The sequence below is a fragment of the Zingiber officinale genome, chromosome 1A, assembly GCF_018446385.1.
Source record: "Zingiber officinale cultivar Zhangliang chromosome 1A, Zo_v1.1, whole genome shotgun sequence".
Taxonomy (NCBI): Eukaryota; Viridiplantae; Streptophyta; class Magnoliopsida; order Zingiberales; family Zingiberaceae; genus Zingiber; species Zingiber officinale.
The window spans coordinates 85,206,770-85,231,501 of record NC_055987.1 but is presented as its reverse complement, the minus strand read 5'-3'; the positions used below and the strand labels follow the sequence as shown (position 1 = coordinate 85,231,501).

Below are 24,732 nucleotides of genomic sequence, written 5' to 3'. Positions count from 1 at the left end.
GTCACATCGAGTAAAGGAAATGGGGAAGAGAGGGAAAAGGAAAAGGAGAAAAAGAAAATAAATTTAAAAAAATTGAACTTTTTCTCGTTTAAATGGGGTAGCCTAAACAGGCTTTCCGTGGCCCAATATTTATCCCCGTAACCTATTTCATACGGTCTTCGAAAAATTTCTAAAAAATTTCTAAGAATTTCTGAAAATCCTCTTATGGTTATTCTCCCTTTTTCGGTATTTTACAATCTCTTTTTATAACCCATGGTCAAAATAATCATTTTGCTGACATGATACATCGAAGGTGCCTTGATTGATCGGAGGCGCCTCAGTTTAGCTGAGTGTGATCAACATCACAACATTCTTCCATTGATCTGTAGGCATTGGAGGTGCCTCGTTTCACCTGAGCTGCCTTGGGTGTGCTGAGCTGGACTCCACAGCTTATCTCTGTAGCAATGGCTCCAACTCTTCGAAGGCACCTTGAGTAGTCGGAGGCGCCTCAAGTCTCGTAATTGACAACTACTCATCTTTGCATATAAGGTGGCTGAGATCCATCGAAGTGCCTCGAGTCTTCAGAGTATTAGGCTACCTTCGGTCAATCCGAGCCGCCTGGAATGGTCAACTTTCAAGTTGACCACTTGTTTCTTCACACGCCTGGGTGATGGTTTGGTCGTTCGGAGTTGAGCTCACCCGAACCCAACTCCGACCTTCTCTTCAAGCATGCTTCCTCCTGGCATCTCCTCCCTCGGATGCACTGTGTGTTTTCTTCTCGCTCCATCGGTGTACTCTCCTATAGCTCTTCATCCCTCAAATGTACTAAGCCTATCAGCTCTCTTCCCGTGTCGTCCTTCTCGCTTGCTGCATCTTATGCTCGACTTCTTATGTTCCTAAGTCCTTGGACACTTAAACACAAGGCATCAAATCCTACAAGGTATAACTTAACTTAGTTGTCATTCACATCAAAACCGTGGGGTATCAACATTTACAACAACAATCCTATTAGATAGGGTTTCATAAAGGATTTCAACGTTGGTTCTTGGAGGTTTTGAGAGGACGTGCTACTGCATTCAACACCTTTACGAGGTAATCCAAAGCAACCAAAAGCACTTAGAGCAAAATTTTCATTGGTGTAAACTTGTTTGAGTTGATTGTATTCATTTTCATTTATATCTTTGTCTTTGATTTGTGTTTCTTATAAGAACAAGTGATATAAGAGTTTTTCTACCTCTGGAAGGTATCCAAGCAGAAGAAAGCATAGTGATAGTACCACAAGTATGCTAGGTCATTGACATTGCAAAAGTGAATGAATAGAGATTCACAATTCGCAATAAACACATAACAATAAAAACAAACACAACACAAACCGATTGAACATGGTTTGGAACCCCCCAGTTCCAACTCCACGGCCTATTGTCCTAGCAAAATTACCACTAGCTCTCTCCTTGTCAGATATCTTTCGGAGGTGGAGAAACCTCTTACAACACTTATTGTTATAAGCAATACAAAACAAAATACAAATGATAGTAAATAACTTTACGAATGAAAACTTTATTTTGAACAATTTGTTATTGGTTTAGAATGCCTCACGAGGTTTGAAAATATAGCAGCATCATCCTCCAAAACCCCTAAGAACTGGTTCTGAAAATCTCCTCAAACCCCTCCCTTAATAGCCTTCAGGTCAGGGTTGATGTTCATTTACTATTTCACCATTAGTTGATTGGTCTGCTGAATTCGACCATTGTATCTATAGAATGGCTCTTAACAACTCTATTTGACCATAGACAGTCGATTGTTATTGTGATGTCTAAATAGTTGAGTGTCATTGCCGACTCAAAAACCTTTTATTCACTGTTATAGTGACATCAGCCTACTATTCAAATTCATCAATTGACTGATTGACAACTAATATTCGAGTCCCAAATCGAGTTTTAAACTTTATGTTTGCTCAAAAAGATCAGTTAATTGAACAACTCTATTAATCAACATCAATCAAGTTGATTGTTTGTTACAGTAACATCAGTCGATTGACCAACTCGACTAATCAGTATCAGTCGATTTAATAACTAACCTTCTCTTTTGGAGTAAAGATGAAATAGTCACCTTAGTGGTCCTTCCAGGATGGGCCCACACTCTCTAGAAGGGGATAAATTAAGAGGGGCATTTGTCCTAGTGCAATGACCCTTTGCATAACTAACTTTCTCTTTGCTACATTAATCGTCAAAGTCGATTGTATTGTTCATTAATCTTTTCCTACTCTAGCACACTAGAAACACCGTAACAAATTCTGATGGTGTTCAAAAACACCCTTCAAACCTTCAATTTCAAAGTTTATGGTTCATTAGTTGATTGATACACTCTATAAAATGACTGATACTTCTATTTTAATCTTATCAAAATTAAATTCTTATCTTCCCTAATATCCAATCCTATTGAATTCAATCTAATAGGACTTTCTTTACCTAGTATCTAACCTACTTTAATTTGTTGGGACTTATCATTATATTGTCTTACATCTGATCAATTTTGATGGTCGGAACTTCCCCATTGCCTAGATTTTTTAATATATATTATTGATATGTATGAAAATAAAAACTTCTGCCTGACTCTTGAGTCTTTATCGCAGGACTCTTCTTCTCATTAAATATGAAAATAAATCCTTCATTTTCCACAAAAGAATAGTCATCTTCAATTTATATTTCATTTTCCACATCTCTATTAATTATTATCATTTGAGATATAGAGAGAGGGTTGATATGTTACATACGCTCAAGGGTATATAGAGAGAGAGATTTTTAAAACGTTGCATGCCCTCAAGGGCATCTTCAATTTATATTTTATTTTCCACATCTCTATTTAATTATTATATATATATATATATATATCAAATGACAATAATTAATTAAATAGAGATGTGGAAAATGAAATAAAAATTGAAGATGAGTATTCTTTGGTTTTTAGGGGAAAATCGAGGATTTATTTTCGTATTTATAGATATAATGAGTAGAAGAGTCAACAGAAAATCAACTTACATGGAGTACTTCAATTTTTATTTGATGGAAATAAAAGTGATTGCAATTAAGTTTCTATCATGTTTAATTTCTTGGGTCCTTTTAATTTCAACGGCCATGGTTGAAGTTTTAATTTTTTAGTTATGATTTAGCAGAAGACCCTTTTTTTTTTTTTTTTTTTTTTTTTTGGAGAAGACTTATTTTTTATAATGGCAATAATTTGTAATAGAGGAGGCATGGAGCCTTGAACATTTTAGAACTAAAATTGACAGATACCTCATTATTAATCATATGGTCCTCCATCTAATTAATTACATATTCTAAATTATAGTTGGACGTCCAATCTACGGAAGACGTGAAGAAGATCTCTTTATATGTCCTATCTGTAACGTGTTGATGGAGCAACAGTTGTGAATCCAGTGACTCTAAATATATTACAATATACAATTAACTTTAATCACATTTACTAAATTGCATTAGTTCACGATTCAGACAAAGCTACAGAAGAAGACTTTCAGAATAACAGCGAACTATTAATTATATTCTCCGGTAGAAAAATGAAAAATATATGCTTGAAATTTCATGCACATCACATATGTATGTACATGGCGTGTATACAATTAAAATAAAATAAATAACAAGTAGAAGATTAAAATAATGATATAATGAAAAATTAAGAAAGGAATTAAATTAATTTCTACCAAGTTATGTTTTAATTTCTTTAACTGAAACGATAGTGATTGGTCTGATCACAAATCTCTTGGAGTCAAGTCCATGCTGACATATATTATTCAATTCAAATTAAAAATGCATTATCCTTATTCTTTGATCAATGTTAAGTCCATGGAGCACGTACAAGACTCTCTCGATCTCTATATAAACAATCTAGATCCCACGGGATGATTGTGCTTTGGTTGGAGAAAGAGGCTTTAATCAATCAAGTGATCAGTTTTGGCTACCAAAATTTGACAGAGGTCAGTATTTTCTCTTTGCTTCTCTGTCTTAATTAACCGATATTATTTACTCTAAGCTAGATTCTGTTTAGTACACATAAATAAAGTTCTCGGCACATCTCATTTAATTTCCAACTATCTTACAAATTTAACTAATAAACCATCTTGTAAACTATTTCAAGCTCTTGAAACAAATTCCAATCAATAAAATTCATTTTATATATGTCACGCCCCATAGGAGTCCCTGTCCGAAGAAATTTCGGCAGCATCTCTCCTGTACGGGAGACAATCTGAAACATTACTACATACAAAATATACATCAGCCACACTCGACTGGAATATACATACCATAGAAAATGGAAACAACACAACCACGCAGTTTAATATACTCAGCCTACTCGGCTGGACAAAAGATAAAATAAGCACAGCGGAATGAAAACGAAGAGAAAATCCACAAATTTCAAAGTTATCAAAACATCACAAATACCAAGTCCACACAACAAGTGTCAAAACATAGTTCTCACAACACCAAATCCAACGAATACGAAATGCAAGTAAAGAGAAACAGAACCAAAATCAACTTTCGAATATGACGCGGGACCTAGAACTGGCAGCCGGCATCTCTCCAAGCATCCATGACTCATTTATCTGTTACCTGGCGAAAGAAAATCATTTTTACGGGGTGGTGAGTATTGGAACTCAGCGGGTAAGGAAAGAGATAGTGCATGAATATAATCAACCAATAAAGAATACCCAAAAGGAATACAGTCTCATAAGAGAATAGCAGATACGAAACTAAAACCATGTTAAAGGTTCATACCTGGAACCGTATCCTAGGCTAGATACAGAAAGTCAGAAATGGTACTAATCTGCTCATAACTACAGAGGTAATGGGTAAGGTATATAAACATTTCGATTTCTAAACCAGGTTTAACCACCTCAACGTGGCGTATCTTAACATAAGACAGATGTCAAATAAGTGAACAAGCAACAGCGGCAACATAAATATACCACAGCATAAGTAAACAATAACAACATAAGTAAGCAACGACAGCGTAAATAATAACGCGTATGCACGGATGGTCACCCGCCCACCTCTCGGCACCATGACCTGTGGTCGAGAGGCGGATCAATAACAATTGTACCACCCAGGCCGCCACTCCACGGTGACCGGATGAGCGATTCTTGAGTAGCTAACTAGATACCGCTGAAGGGGTCCTACGCTCGCAACTCCACTACCACTACCACGCGTGGCGAGTGCGGCCGGGACAAGCGGCATCAACTCCGGCTACCACTCTCGGTGGCGGGGATCGGCGTGCGTGCAATGACGTGATGTGAACAATGCAGCGGTCATCGTATATATAGCGAGCGGTATGCTATATTCGTGAAGCCGGCGTACTCGATATATGCGTAAATAAACAGCGATCGAAAGCATACAAACAGGGTATCTAGTATCTGCTACTGATCATGGACAACAACAAGAGACTGTATAGATATGGAACGAATTTCTCAAAGATTGCGTGGAAGTATCAAGCACAAGAAAAATAAGAGTGGAGTCAAGGTAAACAATCCTTATCCAAAATGATTCATGCACTAAGGTCAAAATACTAAAAGAAAATAAAGCAAGAAATACCCGCCTTTATATGCAGATCGTGTCAACCGTCTTCAATCAACGTCCTGCAAATCACGTGATGTACAATTTAGCTAATTTCATAACGACACTATCTAAACCGAAAACTCCAGCAATATCGAACAACAAAACCCATCTCAACTTTGGAAATCCATTGATCTGGCCATAGAGCAGGAACCATAGTTGAATTCACGCTTCATTCTATAGATCTACTACCAAAACCATATCCAACTCGATAGAACCCAAGGCCCCATAGAATAAATTCCAAGCAAAACACACTAACCAAAATTGACCAAATCCCAAATCCACTCATGAAGAAGAAACAGGGCATCATTGTATTCGATCTACAATCTCAAATCCAACAAAATTCTAAAGAATATAATGAAGCAATAGGCATCAATGGAAAACCACTGAATCGGTCAAGAAATCTAATTCGTAAGGAAGAACCAGAATCATAGAAGAAAGATCTCTGCCCAGAAGCTGGAATCAACAAGACACAACAGAGCCACCTTGCAATCAAACTCCACTTACCCAAAACAGTTGAGCACCATGAAACGCATTAAATCTGTGAAGTAGCAATTGCATCATCAAATGAGGCGAAAAACAAATACCATCCTCCTGTCCCAAATCTTTCAGCTATGCAAGAAGGAAGCCCAACACCATCGCACTAACCAAGGTTACCAAAACATGAACCCTAACTCAAATCATCAAGACAAATCTGAACTAAATCATTTTTTTGTAACCATCCAAATCCATTGTAAAATCTTGAAAAAGAATCCGATCGGAGCAAGAACGGCGAAGAAAACTTGAGTCACGACACTTTCAATCAATCGGGCAGTAGACAAACGCATAAACTCCTCCCAAGCATCGAGTCATCACCTCATAAACCTCATACCAACATATTAAAGAGAACTTGCTGGATCAATTAGAGCATACCTCGGCAAGGAGAGGGTCGGCGGCTTGCTGCTCGCGTGAGGAGATCACCAGATGTGGTTGCGGGAATCCGTGAGGAGAAGAGTGGAAAAGAAACTCGGCGGCTGGGGCCGAGGCGACGCGAGAGGAGGAGAGGTTCGGCTGGTGCTTGTGCGAGGATAAAAGGCCGGCGAGAGTGAGGGACAAAGAGCAGGCGGCTGTGGCTCTTTGGGAACTCACGAGAGGAGAGCCGGCAGGGAGTGGCTCTTGCGAGAGGGAGAGGGAGAGGGAGACGCGGCGGTGGCAGCGTCGCAAGGTGATGAGAAGGGAAGGGATTCGGCGACGGGGAGAAGCAATAGGGTCGGGAGAATTTTCCCTTTTATAACTTAGGGACTTGTAAAATCAAACCCTAAATTCATTTCTCAATCAACTCCCACTTCCGGGTATTCCAAACAGACCTTTTCCAAAGCCTATATTTTATCCCCTCAAAATACACCCTATAGGCTCCGATTAAATCTAGAAAAATTTCTAAAAAATTTTAAAATTTCCAATAAAATTATTTATCAAATAACCTTATTATTTAAATATTATTTGAGTGCCGTATTTTACATTCTCCCCCACTAATAAAAATTTGGTCTCCAAATTTACTACCCAACTTAGGGATTCCTCATCCAAAGATAACAACCATGCAACATACTCATACGCTACTCCAACCAAATATCAAGAATGGTAAGAACACTACTAATCCATGTGTTCGGTGCGCAGGTAGTCTACCGATTCTACTCAAATATACTATAAATATAACTGGATAAAAACTACCCGTACCTATCAATAAGGGTGCAATAAAAATATAAACTGAGACCTTACCTCAGAAGGTCGATCCCTCGGCCCGCTGCGCCTTTTCCCGTGTGACTACATGAGCATGCCCCACATCTGAGCTCGGTGGTGGTATCGTTGGAACAGTCTGAGGTGGATTCGGAGGTGCGATAACCGGCTGCTGATGCTGGTACTGAAACTGTGGCTGGGGTTGAAATGCACGAAGAGGAGACTCTGCGGCAGAGTACTGTGTGGTCGCTGGTATCGCTGGATCCTCCTGGCTCTGGATATAATATATCTGCCCTTGGGAGCTTGGCGGTCGCGGTTGACGTGAATCACTCCGAGTCCTCTGAAGTCCTCTCTGCTGCCACGGCTGGGTGGGTCGATCTCCCTGAGATGTAACTTTAGTAGTCTCCAACTGAGCCTTCAGAGTACAATCCCGACTCTCATGTCCCGGAAGCTTACAATAAAAGCATATCGAGTGGTCCAATGGACAATTGGGTTTGAGGTGACTTTTCGAGCCGCACTGGAAACATCTGGTCCCTCTACTATCATTCTTCCAATCTCGCTGAGGGGAATGGGAACCCCCATCCGAGGTTCGCCTTGTCTTCTGAGGTGGAGAGGACCCTCCAGAGGTAACCTGTGAGCTCTGGCCTCTTTTTTCCTTCTTCTGTGTCACTTGTTTAGTATTACTTTCCTCCAGGTTCACTTGCTGCTGAGTCATCTCAATGAATAATGCCCGATCTAACACCTCCCGATAAGAACTACCTGGAAATCCTGACATCTTGAGTCGTATGTACGCCGCAAGTCCTTGAGTAAACTGATGCATCCGATCATAATCCTGAGCCACCAGATGAGGACAAAATTCAGCCATCTGCTGAATTCGCATTATACTCCATCACGGAGCGGTCGCCCTGCTTGAGGTTGAAACTCTGACGATGGGCTAGACAAAATGTAGCAGGAAAATACTCTCTCAAATGCCTCCCGGTACATCGACCACGTGGCGTGCCGTTCCCCAAAGATCGACTTCTGCATGTCCCACCAAGTGACGGCCTGATCACGAAGATGGTATGCCGCCAACTCCACCTTCTCTTCATCCGTACACTTCATGTACCAAAATGTGCCTCCAGTTCTTGAACCGACTACGAGCCGCCCAAGGTCAGCACCCCGTGGAACAGAGTAGTTCGATCTTTACAGACTTGGCCAATAAGGGTATTCGGGCTCATCCATCACCCACTCGGTAGTAGTAGGTGTGGTACCACAGGTGGTACTCGTTCGGGTTTCCTGTAAACTCCGTCTCTTGGCCAGCAGTTCGGGGCCCATCGATACCGTGGGTTGTTTTCGAGGTCGACCTTGTCCACGGTGATGCATAGCAGTCGACCCTTTTCGTGCCATTCCTGTTAATAATAAGTAGGTAAGGGAAATGATTTAGCAGTAGACCACTTACATCCTATAGCTCGGAGATATCTTACCGCTGCCTGGTCCCACAACTCGAAAGTCACATCGAAGGATCAAATTACAAAGGGGAAAACAAAACAATCGGAACACCGAAAATCATAAATCGAAACAAGATTGAAATTCCAAAACACAAAACACAACATTTGACTAGAACCAGGCTCTGATACCACTAAATTGTCACGCCCCAGAGGAGTCCCTGTCCGAAGAAATTTCGACAGCATCTCTCCTATACGGGAGACAATCTGAAACATTACTACATACAAAATATACATCAGCCACACTCGGCTGGAATATACATACCATAGAAAATGGAAACAACACAACCACGCAGTTTAATATACTCAGCCTACTCGGCTGGACAAAAGATAAAATAAGCACAGCGGAATGAAAACGAAGAGAAAATCCACAAATTTCAAAGTTATCAAAACATCACAAATACCAAGTCCACACAAGAAGTGTCAAAACATAGTTCTCACAACACCAAATCCAACGAATACGAAATGCAAGTAAAGAGAAACAGAACCAAAATCAACTTTCGAATATGACGCGGGACCTAGGACTGGCAGCCGGCATCTCTCCAAGCATCCATGACTCATCTATCTGTTACCTGACGAAAGAAAACCATTTTTACGGGGTGGTGAGTATTGGAACTCAGCGGGTAAGGAAAGAGATAGTGCATGAACATAATCAACCAATAAAGAATACTCAAAAGGAATACAGTCTCATAAGAGAATAGCAGATACGAAACTAAAACCATGTTAAAGGTTCATACCTGGAACCGTATCCTAGGCTAGATACAGAAAGTCAAAAATGGTACTAATCTGCTACAGTACTGCTCATAACTACAGAGGTAATGGGTAAGGTATATAAACATTTCCAATTTCTAAACCAAGGTTTAACCACCTACAACGTGAGCATATCTTAACATAAGACAGCATGTCAGCATAAGTGAACAACAGCAAGAAGCAACGGCAACATAAATATACCACAGCAGCATAAGTAAACAATGACAACATAAGTAAACAACGAGGGCAAGCGGGTATAATAACAGGTATGCACGGATGGTCACCCCGCCCACCTCTCGACCACGAGCCCGTATGGTGAGAGGCGGATCAACGACAACATGTACCCAAAGCCGCCACTCCCACGGTGGCCGGATGGGACAGTCTTGAGTAGCTAACTAGATACACAAAAGGGGTCTCTGCTGCATGAACTCAGCCTACCACTACGCGTGGCGGTGCGGCACGGACGAGACAGCGTCGACTCCGGCTACCACTCTCTCGGTGGCGGGGATCGGCGTGCATGCAATGACATGATGTGAACAATGCAGCGAATCATCGTATATAAGCGGAAGCAGTATGCTCGATATGAAGCCGGCGTGCTCATATCGTATAAATAAACAACGATACAACTGACAGGTATCTAGTATACGCTCGATCATGGACAACAACAAGAGACTGTATAGATATGGAACGAATTTCTCAAAGATTGCGTGGAAGTATCAAGCACAAGAAAAATAAGAGTGGAGTCAAGGTAAACAATCCTTATCCAAAATGATTCATGCACTAAGGTCAAAATACTAAAAGAAAATAAAGCAAGAAATACCCGCCTTTATATGCAGATCGTGTCAACCGTCTTCAATCAACGTCCTGCAAATCACGTGATGTACAATTTAGCTAATTTCATAACGACACTATCTAAATCGAAAACTCCAGCAATATCGAACAACAAAACCCATCTCAACTTTGGAAATCCATTGATCTGGCCATAGAGAAAGGGATCCCGAAGCCATCACAATATACAGGAACCACAGTTGAATTCACGCTTCATTCTATAGATCTACTACCAAAACCATATCCAACTCGATAGAACCCAAGGCCCCATAGAATAAATTCCAAGCAAAACACACTAACCAAAATTGACCAAATCCCAAATCCACTCATGAAGAAGAAACAGGGCATCATTGTATTCGATCTACAATCTCAAATCCAACAAAATTCTAAAGAATATAATGAAGCAATAGGCATCAATGGAAAACCACTGAATCGGTCAAGAAATCTAATTCGCAAGGAAGAACCAGAATCATAGAAGAAAGATCTCTGTCCAGAAGCTGGAATCAACAAGACACAACAGAGCCACCTTGCAATCAAACTCCACTTACCCAAAACAGTTGAGCACCATGAAACGCATTAAATCTGTGAAGCAGCAATTGCATCATCAAATGAGGCGAAAAACAAATACCATCCTCCTGTCCCAAATCTTTCGGCTATGCAAGAAGGAAGCCCAACACCATCGCACTAACCAAGGTTACCAAAACATGAACCCTAACTCAAATCATCAAGACAAATCTGAACTAAATCATTTTTTTGTAACCATCCAAATCCATTGTAAAATCTTGAAAAAGAATTCGATCGGAGCAAGAACGGCGAAGAAAACTTGAGTCACGACACTTTCAATCAATCGGGCAGTAGACAAACGCATAAACTCCTCCCAAGCATCGAGTCTTCACCTCACAAACCTCATACCAACATATTAAAGAGAACTTGCTAGATCAATTAGAGCATACCTCGGCAAGGAGAGGGTCGGCGGCTTGCTGCTCGCGTGAGGAGGAGATCACCAGATGTGGTTGCGGGAATCCGTGAGGAGAAGAGTGGAAAAGAAACTCGGCGGCTGGGGCCGAGGCGACGCGAGAGGAGGAGAGGTTCGGCTGGTGCTTGTGCGAGGATAAAAGGCCGGCGAGAGTGAGGGACAAAGAGCAGGCGACTGTGGCTCTTTGGGAACTCACGAGAGGAGAGCCGGCAGGGAGTGGCTCTCGCGAGAGGGAGAGGGAGACGCGGCGGTGGCAGCGTCGCAAGGTGATGAGAAGGGAAGGGATTCGGCGACGGGGAGAAGCAATAGGGTCGGGAGAATTTTCCCTTTTATAACTTAGGGACTTGTAAAATCAAACCCTAAATTCATTTCTCAATCAACTCCCACTTCCGGGTATTCCAAATAGACTTTTTCCAAAGCATATATTTTATCCCCTCAAAATACACCCTATAGGCTCCGATTAAATCCAAAAAAATTTCTAAAATTTCCAATAAAATTATTTATCAAATAACCTTATTATTTAAATATTATTTGAATGCCGTATTTTACAATATATATTCTCGTGCTTCTTCCTTTGGAACTAACCGTTTCACCTACCCTTGTGGATTGGGACTGTTGATAATTACATGAGTAATTATTCTAATAGATTTTGGGATTAATTTTTAGCGGATACAAAATATATTATTGGATGTCCGACTTCCCATATGTAAAGGGTCTCTGTGTTAAAGAAAAATGTCATATGTAATTTATCTGCCTGTATTTAATTAATCGGGAGCTGACGATATTGAGATGCCTGAGATGAGCATTATCATCTTAATTTTAATCCAACTATTCCACCTAAAATTGTGTGGACAAATGAAGGAGTTTATACAAGACTTGATTCGTTAAATGAAGTATTTTTAGACTTATAATTGGGCATATCAAGTTAAAGGATTCTCTAGCTCACCTAATAACTAAATGGTTGATAAGGTTTTTCTCTATTTGATAGTTGACTTATTGAACTTGACTAATTGGATTGAATAGATCAAGAAAATGATATCCACTTCGTTCAATGATAAATTTTAGATGTTGGATTATTAGGTCGTCTGCTGTCAGTATTTTCAGATTTATTTTAATAATCGGTGGGAAATTTTCATAAAACCGATTTGGTCATTCTCAAGATCAGTTAGTCCGAAGGGCTGAATACTTAGTGCTAGCTAAAAATAATAATAAAATGATGTGGACTAATGATGGAGTTTGTATGAAAGACTTAATTAGATGAGCCAAGTCTTAAGAATTTCTAAAGTTACATATCAAGTTAATGGGTTACTTTACCTCCCACACATAAACAAACTTTGCTGTATAAATTACAACTGATCCCACTATTCACTCAGTACACAACTAGTTAAAGTTAGTATACTCAACGAATAAGATGTCTTGTTGTTTGATACTAATTGAGATTGACATAGTGGATCAAATTTATTAAGATAAAAATAATAAATATATAATTACAACCTCATGTGATTAATAAGTTGCATAATCCAAACCCATATATATATATATATATATATATATATATATATATATATATATATATATATATATATATATATATATATATATATATATATATATATATATATATAATAAAATAAAAATTGTCTATTTATACATGAACTATCCTACTTTTTCTTGGAGTAGTTGTTTTTTAAGTAATGCATACCTATATATATTATCAATAATAATTGAACTCTTTTTATTGATTATGTATTTTTTTTATTGATAGTTGATTTGTAGGAACATATATAAAATGGAAGTCACTAGGATATTGCTGCTACAAATTGTCTTATTGATATCAATATTGGAGGGTTCTACAAGTTGGCTAATGGAAAATAAAAATTTTACTCTCCTTTCCGATTGTCCCAACACATGTGGTGATATACAAATTGAATATCCTTTTGGCATTGGCAATAATTGTTCTTTTGGTGTTGGATTTAATCTTACTTGTTCACATGACTCGGATTCTCCAAGACTCCTTCTAGGAGATAGCAATATCCAAATAAGAAATTTTTCAAAAGAAGGGTTTGTCAACATTGAATCGCCATATGTCACATTGAATGCAGATGAACAATTCATCAACACTACATTGATCAATCTTAAGAATTTGTCTCTCTCTTATGGCTTACGTTTAGCTGATTGGGAAAGCCTATATGGATATGATGGATATGAATACGGATATGGATATGGATATCCAGGCAACAACATTTTGCTTGTGGTTGGTTGTAGTGTTATTGCTAATATTGTTAATCTCGTTAACAATAGTTCGGTGGAGAATTGCTTTACAATATGCTTCACTGCCAATATATCAACTATTGAGCGGGGACACATGTTCAACAGTACATATTGTAGCTTTTACTTGGATAGTGCAAAATATAGCCAGCTTTCATGGGCTATTCAATTAACTCGATTCAATGAGAATGTGGAACATATGATCAACAATAACAACTCCAACGTCATAGCCATCATATACAACAATGACTTCATTAATGATGATGACTACGAAAGATTTATAAACAATAGGAATACAACTGGAATGATGGCATCTCTCGCTTGGTACTTCAATGACCATTCAACGTGCAAAGAGGCCATAAAGAGTAGCGACACTTATGCTTGTCGTAGTAACAAAAGTGAATGCCATGATGTCCTATTTGACGATGCACCATTTTTGAATGCAACCACCGTTGGTTACATTTGTCGATGTTCTTTTAATCATGTCGGCAACCCCTACCTACCTAATGGCTGTCAACTAGGTGATGATTCTAAATCCCTTCTATATATATTCTCTTGTAAAATATGCATGCTAATTAATTAACTTAAATAAATTAATGATATATCATTTTATATATAGAATTTTTAAATATTAGAGCTAGCTAATCATTCGTGAGTGCATGTGTTAACAGATAAAAATTTTACATTCACTCCTGACAAAGATTGTCGAACCAAATGTGGAAATGTTACAATTTCCTTCCCCTTCGGGTTAAAACAAGGTTGTTATCGAGATGAATACTTTGCTCTAACATGCAATGAGACTTTTCATCCGCCAGCTCTTCTATTTCTAGACGATTATGTAGTGAACAAAATTTCATTGAAGGAAGGGCAACTGGAGTATAATCCTGATCCTCTTCATTATTATATTCACCTATCGTCTACGCATTCACATTTCACTATTTACAATGCTACAATAATCATGACATGGGTAATCGCCAATCAATCCTGTGAGGATGCTGCAAAAGATAATGTGTCTATCAAAACAGCTCTTGTTTGGATGTAAGAAACAAAGGCCAAAGGGTACATATGCATATGCAAAGATGGCTACGATGGAAATCCTTACCTTCCTGATGGATGTCAAGGTACTAAAAACATCTTTAATTTCTCACTTTTTCAAGATATGCATTTTATATGTAAAAGAAAAAATTGTAATTATTAAATAGTATATAGCTGTATTATTTATATCTATTGATTAATAATAAATCAATACTGATTAATGATACTGATAAAAATAAATACTGATTAATGATAAAACAATACTGATAAAAATAAATAGTTGATTAATGATATAAAATGTTCACATTTTTATTTATTTAAAATCTTATTATAATACAATAATTTCAATTATTTATTTAATATTACAAATTAATGTACTTATATAAAATAATAATACTTATATATATGTATATAATATTTATTTATTTTATATAAAATACTGATAGAATTGTAATAATTGAATATATTCTGAAAGCTGGAAACGGCATTTAAACTTTATCAATGGAAACTTAGGTATATATAATTTATATTATAAACATGTGATGTATAATGTATTGACAAAGTGTTATGGAATTTTAGATATTGATGAATGTAATTCTACTACAAAAGTTTGCACCGGAGATTGTATAAATACAGAAGGAAGTTACAGGTGCACATGTCCTAGGGGAACATCTGGTGATCCTATCGAAGGAACATGCCTCCCCAACAGAAGGAATGCTCTTATATTGGGTAAATCCCTAGTTTCAAATACATTTTATTTACATAAGACTAACATTTATATAATTATATATATGTACAACTAAATTAAAATAAAAGGTAATAAATCAATTTTGTGCAGGTGTCATCCTTGGTGCTAGCATTGGAACAAGTCTCTTGCTCCTCTGTGTAACATTGGTCATCGTAGGAAAGAAATGGAAGCAAAGAAATCTAAAGAAAATCAGACAAAGGAATTTTCATCAAAATCATGGTTTACTGCTTCAACAATTAATCTCTACAAGTGACCATGTTGATGAGAGAACAACTATATTTTCTTTGGAAGAGATAGAAAAGGCAACAAACAATTTTGATGAAACTCGAATACTTGGAAGGAGAGGACATGGTACTGTTTACAAAGGGATTCTATCATATCAACGAGTTGTTGCCATAAAAAAGTCAAAAACTGTTAAAAAAAGTGAGATTGATCAATTCATAAATGAGGTTGCGGTTCTTTCTCAAATCAATCATAGAAACGTAGTTAAGCTTTTTGGATGTTGTTTAGAAACTGAAGTTCCTTTGTTGGTTTATGAATTTATCTCCAATGGGACCCTTTCAGATCATCTTCATGTTTCACAAGGTGAATCCAAATTATCCTGGGATGATCGTCTTAGAATTGCCACAGAATCTGTCGGAGCACTTGCCTATTTACACTCAGCGGCTTCTATATCTATTTTCCATAGGGATGTGAAGTCATCAAATATTCTTTTAGATGATACATTTAAGGCGAAGGTATCAGACTTTGGAGCATCAAGATTTATTCCTCTTGATCAAACACATATAACTACTGCCATACACGGTACCTTTGGGTACTTGGATCTGGAGTATTATCAAACTAGTCAGTTGACAGAGAAAAGTGATGTCTATAGCTTTGGAATTATTCTTCTTGAACTTTTAACAGGAAAGAAGCCTATATACTCAACTAATATTGAGTCACAACAAAATCTAGCAATGAATTTCTTTCAAGCAAAAAGAGAGAACACATTGTTTGATTTGGTAGAAGAACGTGTTTTGCAAGAAGGGACAGAGCCAGAGTTTCTTGAAATAAGTAGTTTGATAGAAACATGCTTGAGTTTGAAAGGTGCAAAAAGGCCTTCAATGAAGGAAGTTGAGTATAAATTGCAAAGTATGAGAAAGACTAGAATGAAAAGGAAAGGAGATTGTATACCAGAAGGCAACGAGGAAATTGAATGTTTACTCACTATGTCATCTCAATCTTCCTCAGAATTGATGAATCACATAAGTCAAGGAAATTCTAGGAATTATAGCTATGAGAAGGAGCTCATGTGGTCACAAAATTGTGCTAGGTAATTTGTTTTATGTATGTAAGCATGTGTAATTTGCATCTTTTTTGTTATCTCTTGAACTTTGTATAAATAATTTTATAGACATTAATATATGTATGATGTGTAATGTACATTTATCTCTATCTATATATTTATACAAATGAATTCCTAAGTTTATGAAACTAGAATACTAGTTTGAAGACCGTATAACTCTTATATTTTCAGCAATTATATTGCTCACTATAAAATTTTAGTTTCGTTCTTTTTTCACTACAGTTAGGATATTTTATTATGTTAATATATTAGCTTCTTGCCATGATTTTCCTTATTTCATTTTCTTAAAAATTCATTGCAAAGTTAATTGAATTACATCACAAAGAAAAAAAAATAGTTCTTTTGATTCATGATATTCTCAAGGATTTGTTTAATTATAAAGATATGAAATTTATAATCGTTTAATCAAACTCAACAAGTTCAACTCATTAATGCTATCTAACTTCATCTCTCTGAAGTAATGATTATCTCTATCTATCGAGGCAATTGATGTAATTTATCTCCCCTGTCGAAGGAACACTATGTTGGTTATTGATTTTAGTTACAGAACATCATCTTTATTCACAGGCAAAAGAATGTTAATTAATAAATCATGCACAAGTTTTGACCTTGGTTCAGATGTACTTGGTGTTGGTAGTTTTGAGAGCATGAAAACTAAAATAATACAAAGATAAAATAAAACGATGCGGTAATTATAAACACTCACAGTGATCTCCCGAAGAACCGCAACCGAAGACGCGGGCGGTCGACGAAGAGGTTGCCGCTGTCGGAAGCACGACCACGGAGCAACCGGAAAGTGCTTCAACGTTCACGAACCAAATCCCAGCCGAATGCTCTCCCTTTGCTCTCCCACGATCTCTCGATGCTCCCTGATCACCTCGCTAAAAGCTCTCTCTCTCTCGATCTGCACTTGGACGCCTCTTATAAGAAGGCTAAGGAAGACGAAGGGGAAAGGACGCCCCTTCGTCTCCCTGGCGTTTGCAGCAGCGAAAGGGACGAACCCTTTCGTCTGCCAAGTATAACGCCCAACATCTCCCACTCGTTCAAGTCAATCCATATGGTCACATAGACTATGTCTGTCACATAGACTACAAGGTGATCAAGTCACGAAGACCGGAGCGAAATTTGTCACAAAGACCAAATAAGTCACGAAGACTTTATGAGGATCAAGTCACGAAGACCAGAGCAAAATTTAGTCACAAAGACCAAATAAGTCACACAGACTTTATGAGGATCAAGTCACAAAGACCAGATCAGAACATCCATTCCATACATTAGGGAAAATGGTTCGTGCGACAGCAAGCACAGTGAGCATTCAATTGCTAAGAAGATTGTCACACCTTACTTAGCTGCTCCATAGAACAAGTCAGAGACATAAATGTCCATAGAACGAATCAAAGACATAAATGGCTTGCCTTTACCCCAGATTAAATTATTTATATCATCATGAACATCTCTAATCCCTCATATTGACCATATGTCAAGAGCATGTTCAACACCTCCAATCAAACAAATTATTCACAATTACATTTTATGTACTGAACTAAAAATGTAACCGGTACCAGTGAATAAATGTCGCAGATGTAAATAAATCTTAATCTTCCTTTTTAGCTAGAATCCATTCACTCTAATCAGTTGCTTTCCTAGTTATGCTCCATAGACCGAATCATCCATAGCCAATAGGAAACATGCTAAAGTAGCAGACACTGATCAGAACTTCAAGTAGACAGCTAAATAGTCACTTAGGGTAAAATCGAGATTAACTTATAATCTCAAGGGTCTCACATAGTAGAAAAGCAGGGATCCATTCTCCTACAACCCTTCTTGTCGCCATAGCACATGTGGTATGAATCACATGCTACGATGTTATTCTCTTTACCAAAAAGAGCGCATGTTTATCCTAATTTTAACATCGTACAGATTATGATCTAGACATTCCTAATGTCTAATCCTGAATTCAACATATGAATTCTAATCTGGCTTCAAGCAGATTTAGTAAATGGTGGGTGCATTTACTCTAATCATTACACAAATGATCTCATCTTGACACAAATATCAAGGCGACCTTAACTTATGGGTATGTCTCTATTCACAGCTACAAAAGTTGTCCCATAAGCAACGGTCTTACCTCTATTCGTACTCAACAAATAGAGATGATTGTCCATGTGAGTGGACCAATCCCAATCTGCCAACATGCTTATCGAGACTTTTATTCGAATGTAACCAAGACATATACACTGAATAGATCATGGAAATTTTCATTTATCAAAATGTCTTTACAATTGTTACATTCTCCGAAGTCCCAAAGACTTCATATACCCATGAAATGACTCTTTAGTCAATGGCTTAGTAAAAGGATCAGCAAGCATATTCCGTGTAGGGATGTACTCAAGAATAATCTTTTTCTTGTCAACAATATCCCTTACAAAATTATACTTAATTTCTATATGCTTGCCTTTGCTGTGATATTTGGGATCCTTGGAAAAAGCTATTGCAGCTTGACAGTTACAGTACACTGTAACAGGACTCCCACTATCCTCAGCAATTCTCAGATGCTTCAGGAACCTTCTTAGCCAAACAGCCTCTTGCACAGCCGCTGCACAAGCCACATACTCAGCTTCCATTGTCGACAAGGCTACACAAGCCTGCTTCTTGCTGTTCCATGAGATGGCGCCATCATTCAGCAAGAAGACATAGCTAGATGTGGATTTTCTGTCATCAAGGTCCCCTGCCCAATCTTCATCTGAGTAGCCACTTAGGCTCATATATGATCCTTGGAAACAGAGGCAATAATCAGCTGTTCCTTTAAGATATCTAAATATCCTCTTCACCGCTTTCCAGTGTCTCGATCCTGGGTTTGACTGGAAACGACTAACTAAGCCAACAACATAACTTATATCGGGACGAGTACACAACATAGTGTACATCAAACTACCAATAGCACTGGCATATGGTTTCTTCTTCATTTCGGCTATTTCCTCAGGAGTCTTGAGATACATACTTTTGCTCAAAACAGTACCTTTTGCAATAGGCGTCTGTTCAATATTACAATCTGACATATTGAAGTGTTGCAGCATCTTAGTGATATAAGCTTCTTGAGACAAACCCAAAAGCCTCTTTGATCGGTCTCTAACGATCTTCACTCCTAAGATGTACTCTGCTTCTCCCATATCTATTATGTCAAATTGTGATGAAAGCCAACTTTTAACTTCTATCACACTCTTTATGTCACTTCCAGCTATTAGCATATCATCAACATATAATGATAAAATGACAAGCTTTCCTTTTTTCCTTTCTTAGGTAAACACAATGATCTTCATTGATCATTTCGAAACCATAAGATAATATTACTTCATTAAATCTTATGTTCCATTGTCTTGACGCTTGCTTTAGCCCATATATAGACTTCCGAAGTCTACATACTCTTTTCTCTTGGCCTTCAGCAATATAACCTTCTGGTTGTACCATATAGATTTCTTCGTCAAGATTACCATTAAGGAAAGTCGTTTTTACATCCATCTGATGTAATTTCATGTCATAGTGTGCTACTATAGCTAGGATGACACGTATTGACACAAACTTCACAACTGGGGAGAATGTCTCTTCAAAGTCAATACCCTCCATTTGGGTATATCCTTTTGCAACCAATCGAGCTTTGTATCGATTAATCGATCCATCTGCTTTCCTCTTTACTTTGAGAATCCACTTATTCCCAATAGCCCTTCGGCCCGGAGGAAGATCGACTAAATCCCAAACTTGATTCTTTCTCATTGACTCCATTTCTTCATCCATTGCAACTTTCCATTCTTTTCTGACTGAGCTGCTCATAGCTTCCTCAACTGTTCGAGGTTCCTCATCGTCAACTGGGAGAACCATTAATGCCTCATTCTCAATATCAAACCTTCTCCGAGGAATAATCTGACGATTACTTCTTCGAAGGTTTGACTGTTGAGAAACTGACTCATTCAGTGGCAAATTACTCCCACTCGGTTGACTAGATTCAGGCATCTCCTGATTTGTTGATAAAGGAACATTATCCTCCTCCTCTATCTCATATAAAGGAATTGTCTTATCAACTTCACCTCGTGTTGGGAACTCAGTTTCTAGAAAAGTAGCATCTCTTGACTCTATCTCAGAGATGGTTCCATCTTGTCGCTCACCAATAAAAACATAACCCTTAGAGGTCTCAGAGTACCTTATAAAGATACACTTCTTACCTCTGGGTCCTAGTTTTCCATATTCGTGAGTCTTATCATGAACGTAGGCAGCTGACCCCCAAGGTCTCAGATTACTCAGATCCGCCAACGTTCATGTGGGGTAGATGGAACTGGTTTTGAAGGCACTTTGTTAAGTATATAGGTCGCAACTAATAATGCATCTCCCCAATAGGAGATTGGTAAATTAGCCTGCGCCATCATAGACCTAACCATTTCAAGAAGAGTCCTATTTCTTCTTTCAGCAACCCCATTTTGCTGTGGAGTTCCAGGGATAGTTAGTTGTCTAATAATCCCTTTTTCATTACACATTGTCTTGAACTGATCAGACAAATATTCTCCTCCACGGTCAGTGCGCAAGGTTTTAACCTTACGTTCCAATTGATTCTCAACTGCGTTCATGTAATGAATAAAGTAATCTAATGCTTCAGATTTGTGAGAAATCAAATACACATGACTAAAACGTGTGAAGTCATCGATAAATGGAATGAAATAAGAACTCCCATTTCTAACCTTCACATTCATTGGACCACAAATATCCGAATGAATTAATTGCAATGGTGATTCAACCCTAATATCCTTACCAAATAGTTTCCTAGTCGTCTTTCCAATAAGACAATGCTCACATATAGACAAGTTAATCTTAGCATGAGTACCTAAGAGGCTCTCCTTAGCTAATCTATTCATTCGTTCTTGTCCTATATGTCCCAATCTAGTATGCCAAATTTCATCATTTACATCAGCATTACTAGTAAGAGCAATGTTTGAAAAACAACTATTATTATTTGGTTCTACATCAAGAACCATAAAACCATTTGTTACATAACCATATCCAATTAACACAGAGTTAATTCAAAGTTCCACACAACGGCTATAAAAATTTACATTGTAACCTAAATCTAGAAGACAAATGACGGAAACCAGATTCCGTCGAATCTCAGGAGCGTACAAGACATCATGTAGAAACAAGGTGCCTCCACCACGTAGGTTGAGCTTGCAAGTGCCAATTCCTTTGACTTCTATTCTTGCATTGTTTCCTACATATATCCATTGGTTGTCAGCTGGTACCCGACGGTACTCCACATATGTAGCTCGATCACGAGCTACGTGATTCGTTGCTCCTGAATCTACAATCCACAAAGGATACGAATCAGCTAACAACACTGTACTTGCAACATATTGCTCGTGGAAAGAAGACAAAATTGTTTTTACCTTTTTAGGCTCAGTACAATCCCGAGCAAAATGACCCTTCTTGCCACAGTTGAAGCATGTCAACTTGCTCCTAGGTTTTTGTCCATTTTTCTTTCCTTTCTTCTTGATTTGGTTTTTCGCAGCAACAACATTAATCTCCTTTCCTTTCCCCTTTCCTTTCTTGAACAACTTGTTCTTATTCTTGGAACCAGAACCTTCAGCTACAAAAGCTTGACTCGAAATCCTTGCGGATTCAATCCTCTCCGCCTCAAGTTCCACATGGCGTGAGACATCAGTGAAAGTCTTGATACTCTCACTATGGGTCAGGTTCTGTTTCATCGTTTCCCAAGAATCAGGAAGGGAACGGATAACTGCCTGAACCTGCTATTCATCGGTCAACGTATAACCTGCAGTCTTCAGCTCTCGAATCATGTTACCCATCTCCCTGAGATGTTGGGCCATGGTAACATTCGAGCGCTTCTTACAACTATCAAACTTGATAGTTAGCTGACGGAGCTTACTCAGACTGACTCCACTGTACTTCTCTCTAAGGGCTACCCAGACGGCATGAGCCGATGGTAATGGCTCATACTCAAATACCAGGTCATCCACCATTGAACTAATCAATATACCCTTAGCAATGGAGTCCTTCCTTTTCCATGCCTTATAGGCATCAAGGTCACGTCTGTGCTGTGCTGTGGAACCATCAACCGGTTCCTCCATGATTTGGTTTACAGCCTCAAGAACTTCTTGTTCCTCAAGAACATATTGTATCTTGAGGTGCCAGATTTTGTAGTTATCCCCATATAATTTCTCACCCCTATTGAGTTCAGCTATGATGTTTTTAGTTGTCATGATCTACATAAATAAACAAATTATTTATTATTTCAGTGTAATTCATATATGTGCAACTATTTATTGACTCAGTGTAAATTAGAGTTAGTTTACAAAATCAAGTGATAACATTGTTTCCACTCATCATTTGTATGTTCTAATCTAATCAACACTGATCAATTATATTACACATATCCCAACTAATGAACAAATCATTTTATATGAACGAATCATATTTATATGAACTAATCATATCATGAAATGAACTAATCATTTCCAAGTTAGTTAACATATAACATAACTTTTATTATATAATTCTGTTCGTACAAAACAACAGAAATTATTACATGACTCAAAATCTAAACGAGCTAACACTGCTCGTACATAACGACAGCAAACAGAACACTAATAAACTAGATAAGCTAGCACTACTCCCACTAGGATAAATGCTAGAGCAGTGGGTAATTGCATCCCGTTCATCCTAGATTCTATGATAGGTGGATCAGCCTCAGATGTATCCATCAGATCCATCTCTGGATCTTCTACACACTCCTGAGGATCCTCCTCTGATCCTTCGGGATCCATCTCTAGATCTTCCTCAGGATCCATCTCTGGATCGTCCTCGGAATCAATCTCTGGATCTTCCTCAGAATCTTCAGGATCCATTTCTGGATCCTCTTCAAATTCTTCAAGGTTCATTTCAGGATCATCTTCAGATTCTATAGGATTTGGATCCTCCTCTAAATCTTCAGACTCCATTTCTGGATCCTCTTCAGATTCATCAGGACCCCATTGCAGATGAAGTAGTTGTCTGCACATCTCTGAGTATGAGATGTGCCCATCAGAATCATCCCAAAGTTGGAATGCTATCTGCCTCAGATGTTCCGATAATGAATAAACCAGAGAAAATCTTCTTTCTGTTTCCTGAACTGGATACCCTTCTTGCTCGAGATTCCAGAACAACCAATCGAGCTGACCAATAAGCCTACCGACTCCGTGATCCGGGTCATATTCTAGCTTTTTGATCTCCTCCCACAGCTCATGTTGTCGTTCATAGCGACCAGTCATCGTGTATATCGTTCTTTGTATCTGGAATTGAAAAACATGATGTCAGTACAAAACCGACTGACCAGTACAAAACCGGTCAAATTCAATTCCTACATATAGAACAAAATATACAGTATACACAAGCAATTAAGAAAAACAAATTTCCTTATTTTGGGGAGTCTCATGTGACTGACACATTGGATTGGTTGATCATGAATCCGAATCTTAAGCTTAATCTATTGTCCTCATTAGAACTAATCTAATTGGACCTATGTTCTGTTTTCGTTTAAGCTCATTTGAGTCAATCACAGACTTATTAATCAAACTCAGGTCCGTTTGATTTATCCAATGCCCATTGGATTAAGTCTGAATCATTAGAACAAATCTAATGTTTCTGATCAAATTTTGACACAACGAAACTAATCCGGTCATATTTGATCAGCCCAACTTCTGTAGTCAAGATCACCCTTATTAATTCAATAATAAACTGAGCTGGTTAAACCAACAAATAATTTGAACCAGCTTTATATATTATTGAATCAAATTGGTCTGCTTAAATTAACTAATAATTTAAACCAGACCGGGGTTTGATTGGACAAGTTGGTCTGGTTCCATTTTTGATAAATTGAACCATAAATTAATTAAATATATTTATTTATTAATCAATAATACATTTCTTATGTATTTATTTAATTA

The 24,732-nt window shown here is 38.0% G+C and overlaps 2 protein-coding genes across 2 annotated transcripts; one reads left to right on the top strand and one right to left on the bottom strand.

Annotated features, from left to right (window-relative positions):
- Positions 1 to 10,359: 10,359 nt before the first annotated feature.
- LOC121999567 lies at positions 10,360 to 12,853 on the bottom strand. Its single transcript, XM_042554232.1, has 3 exons — positions 12,849 to 12,853; positions 11,332 to 11,680; positions 10,360 to 10,414 (listed from the first exon to the last, which is right to left on the bottom strand). Exons 1-3 carry the CDS (start codon positions 12,851 to 12,853, stop codon positions 10,403 to 10,405), a joined length of 366 nt encoding a protein of 121 aa, XP_042410166.1. The 3' UTR covers positions 10,360 to 10,402.
- A 365-nt stretch (positions 12,854 to 13,218) lies between these two features.
- On the top strand, positions 13,219 to 16,735 carry LOC121999548 (putative wall-associated receptor kinase-like 16). Its single transcript, XM_042554215.1, has 4 exons — positions 13,219 to 14,143; positions 14,666 to 14,743; positions 15,237 to 15,386; positions 15,496 to 16,735. The coding sequence occupies exons 1-4, from the start codon at positions 13,219 to 13,221 to the stop codon at positions 16,719 to 16,721; spliced, it is 2,379 nt and encodes a 792-aa protein (XP_042410149.1). The 3' UTR covers positions 16,722 to 16,735.
- The last annotated feature ends 7,997 nt before the right edge of the window (positions 16,736 to 24,732 follow it).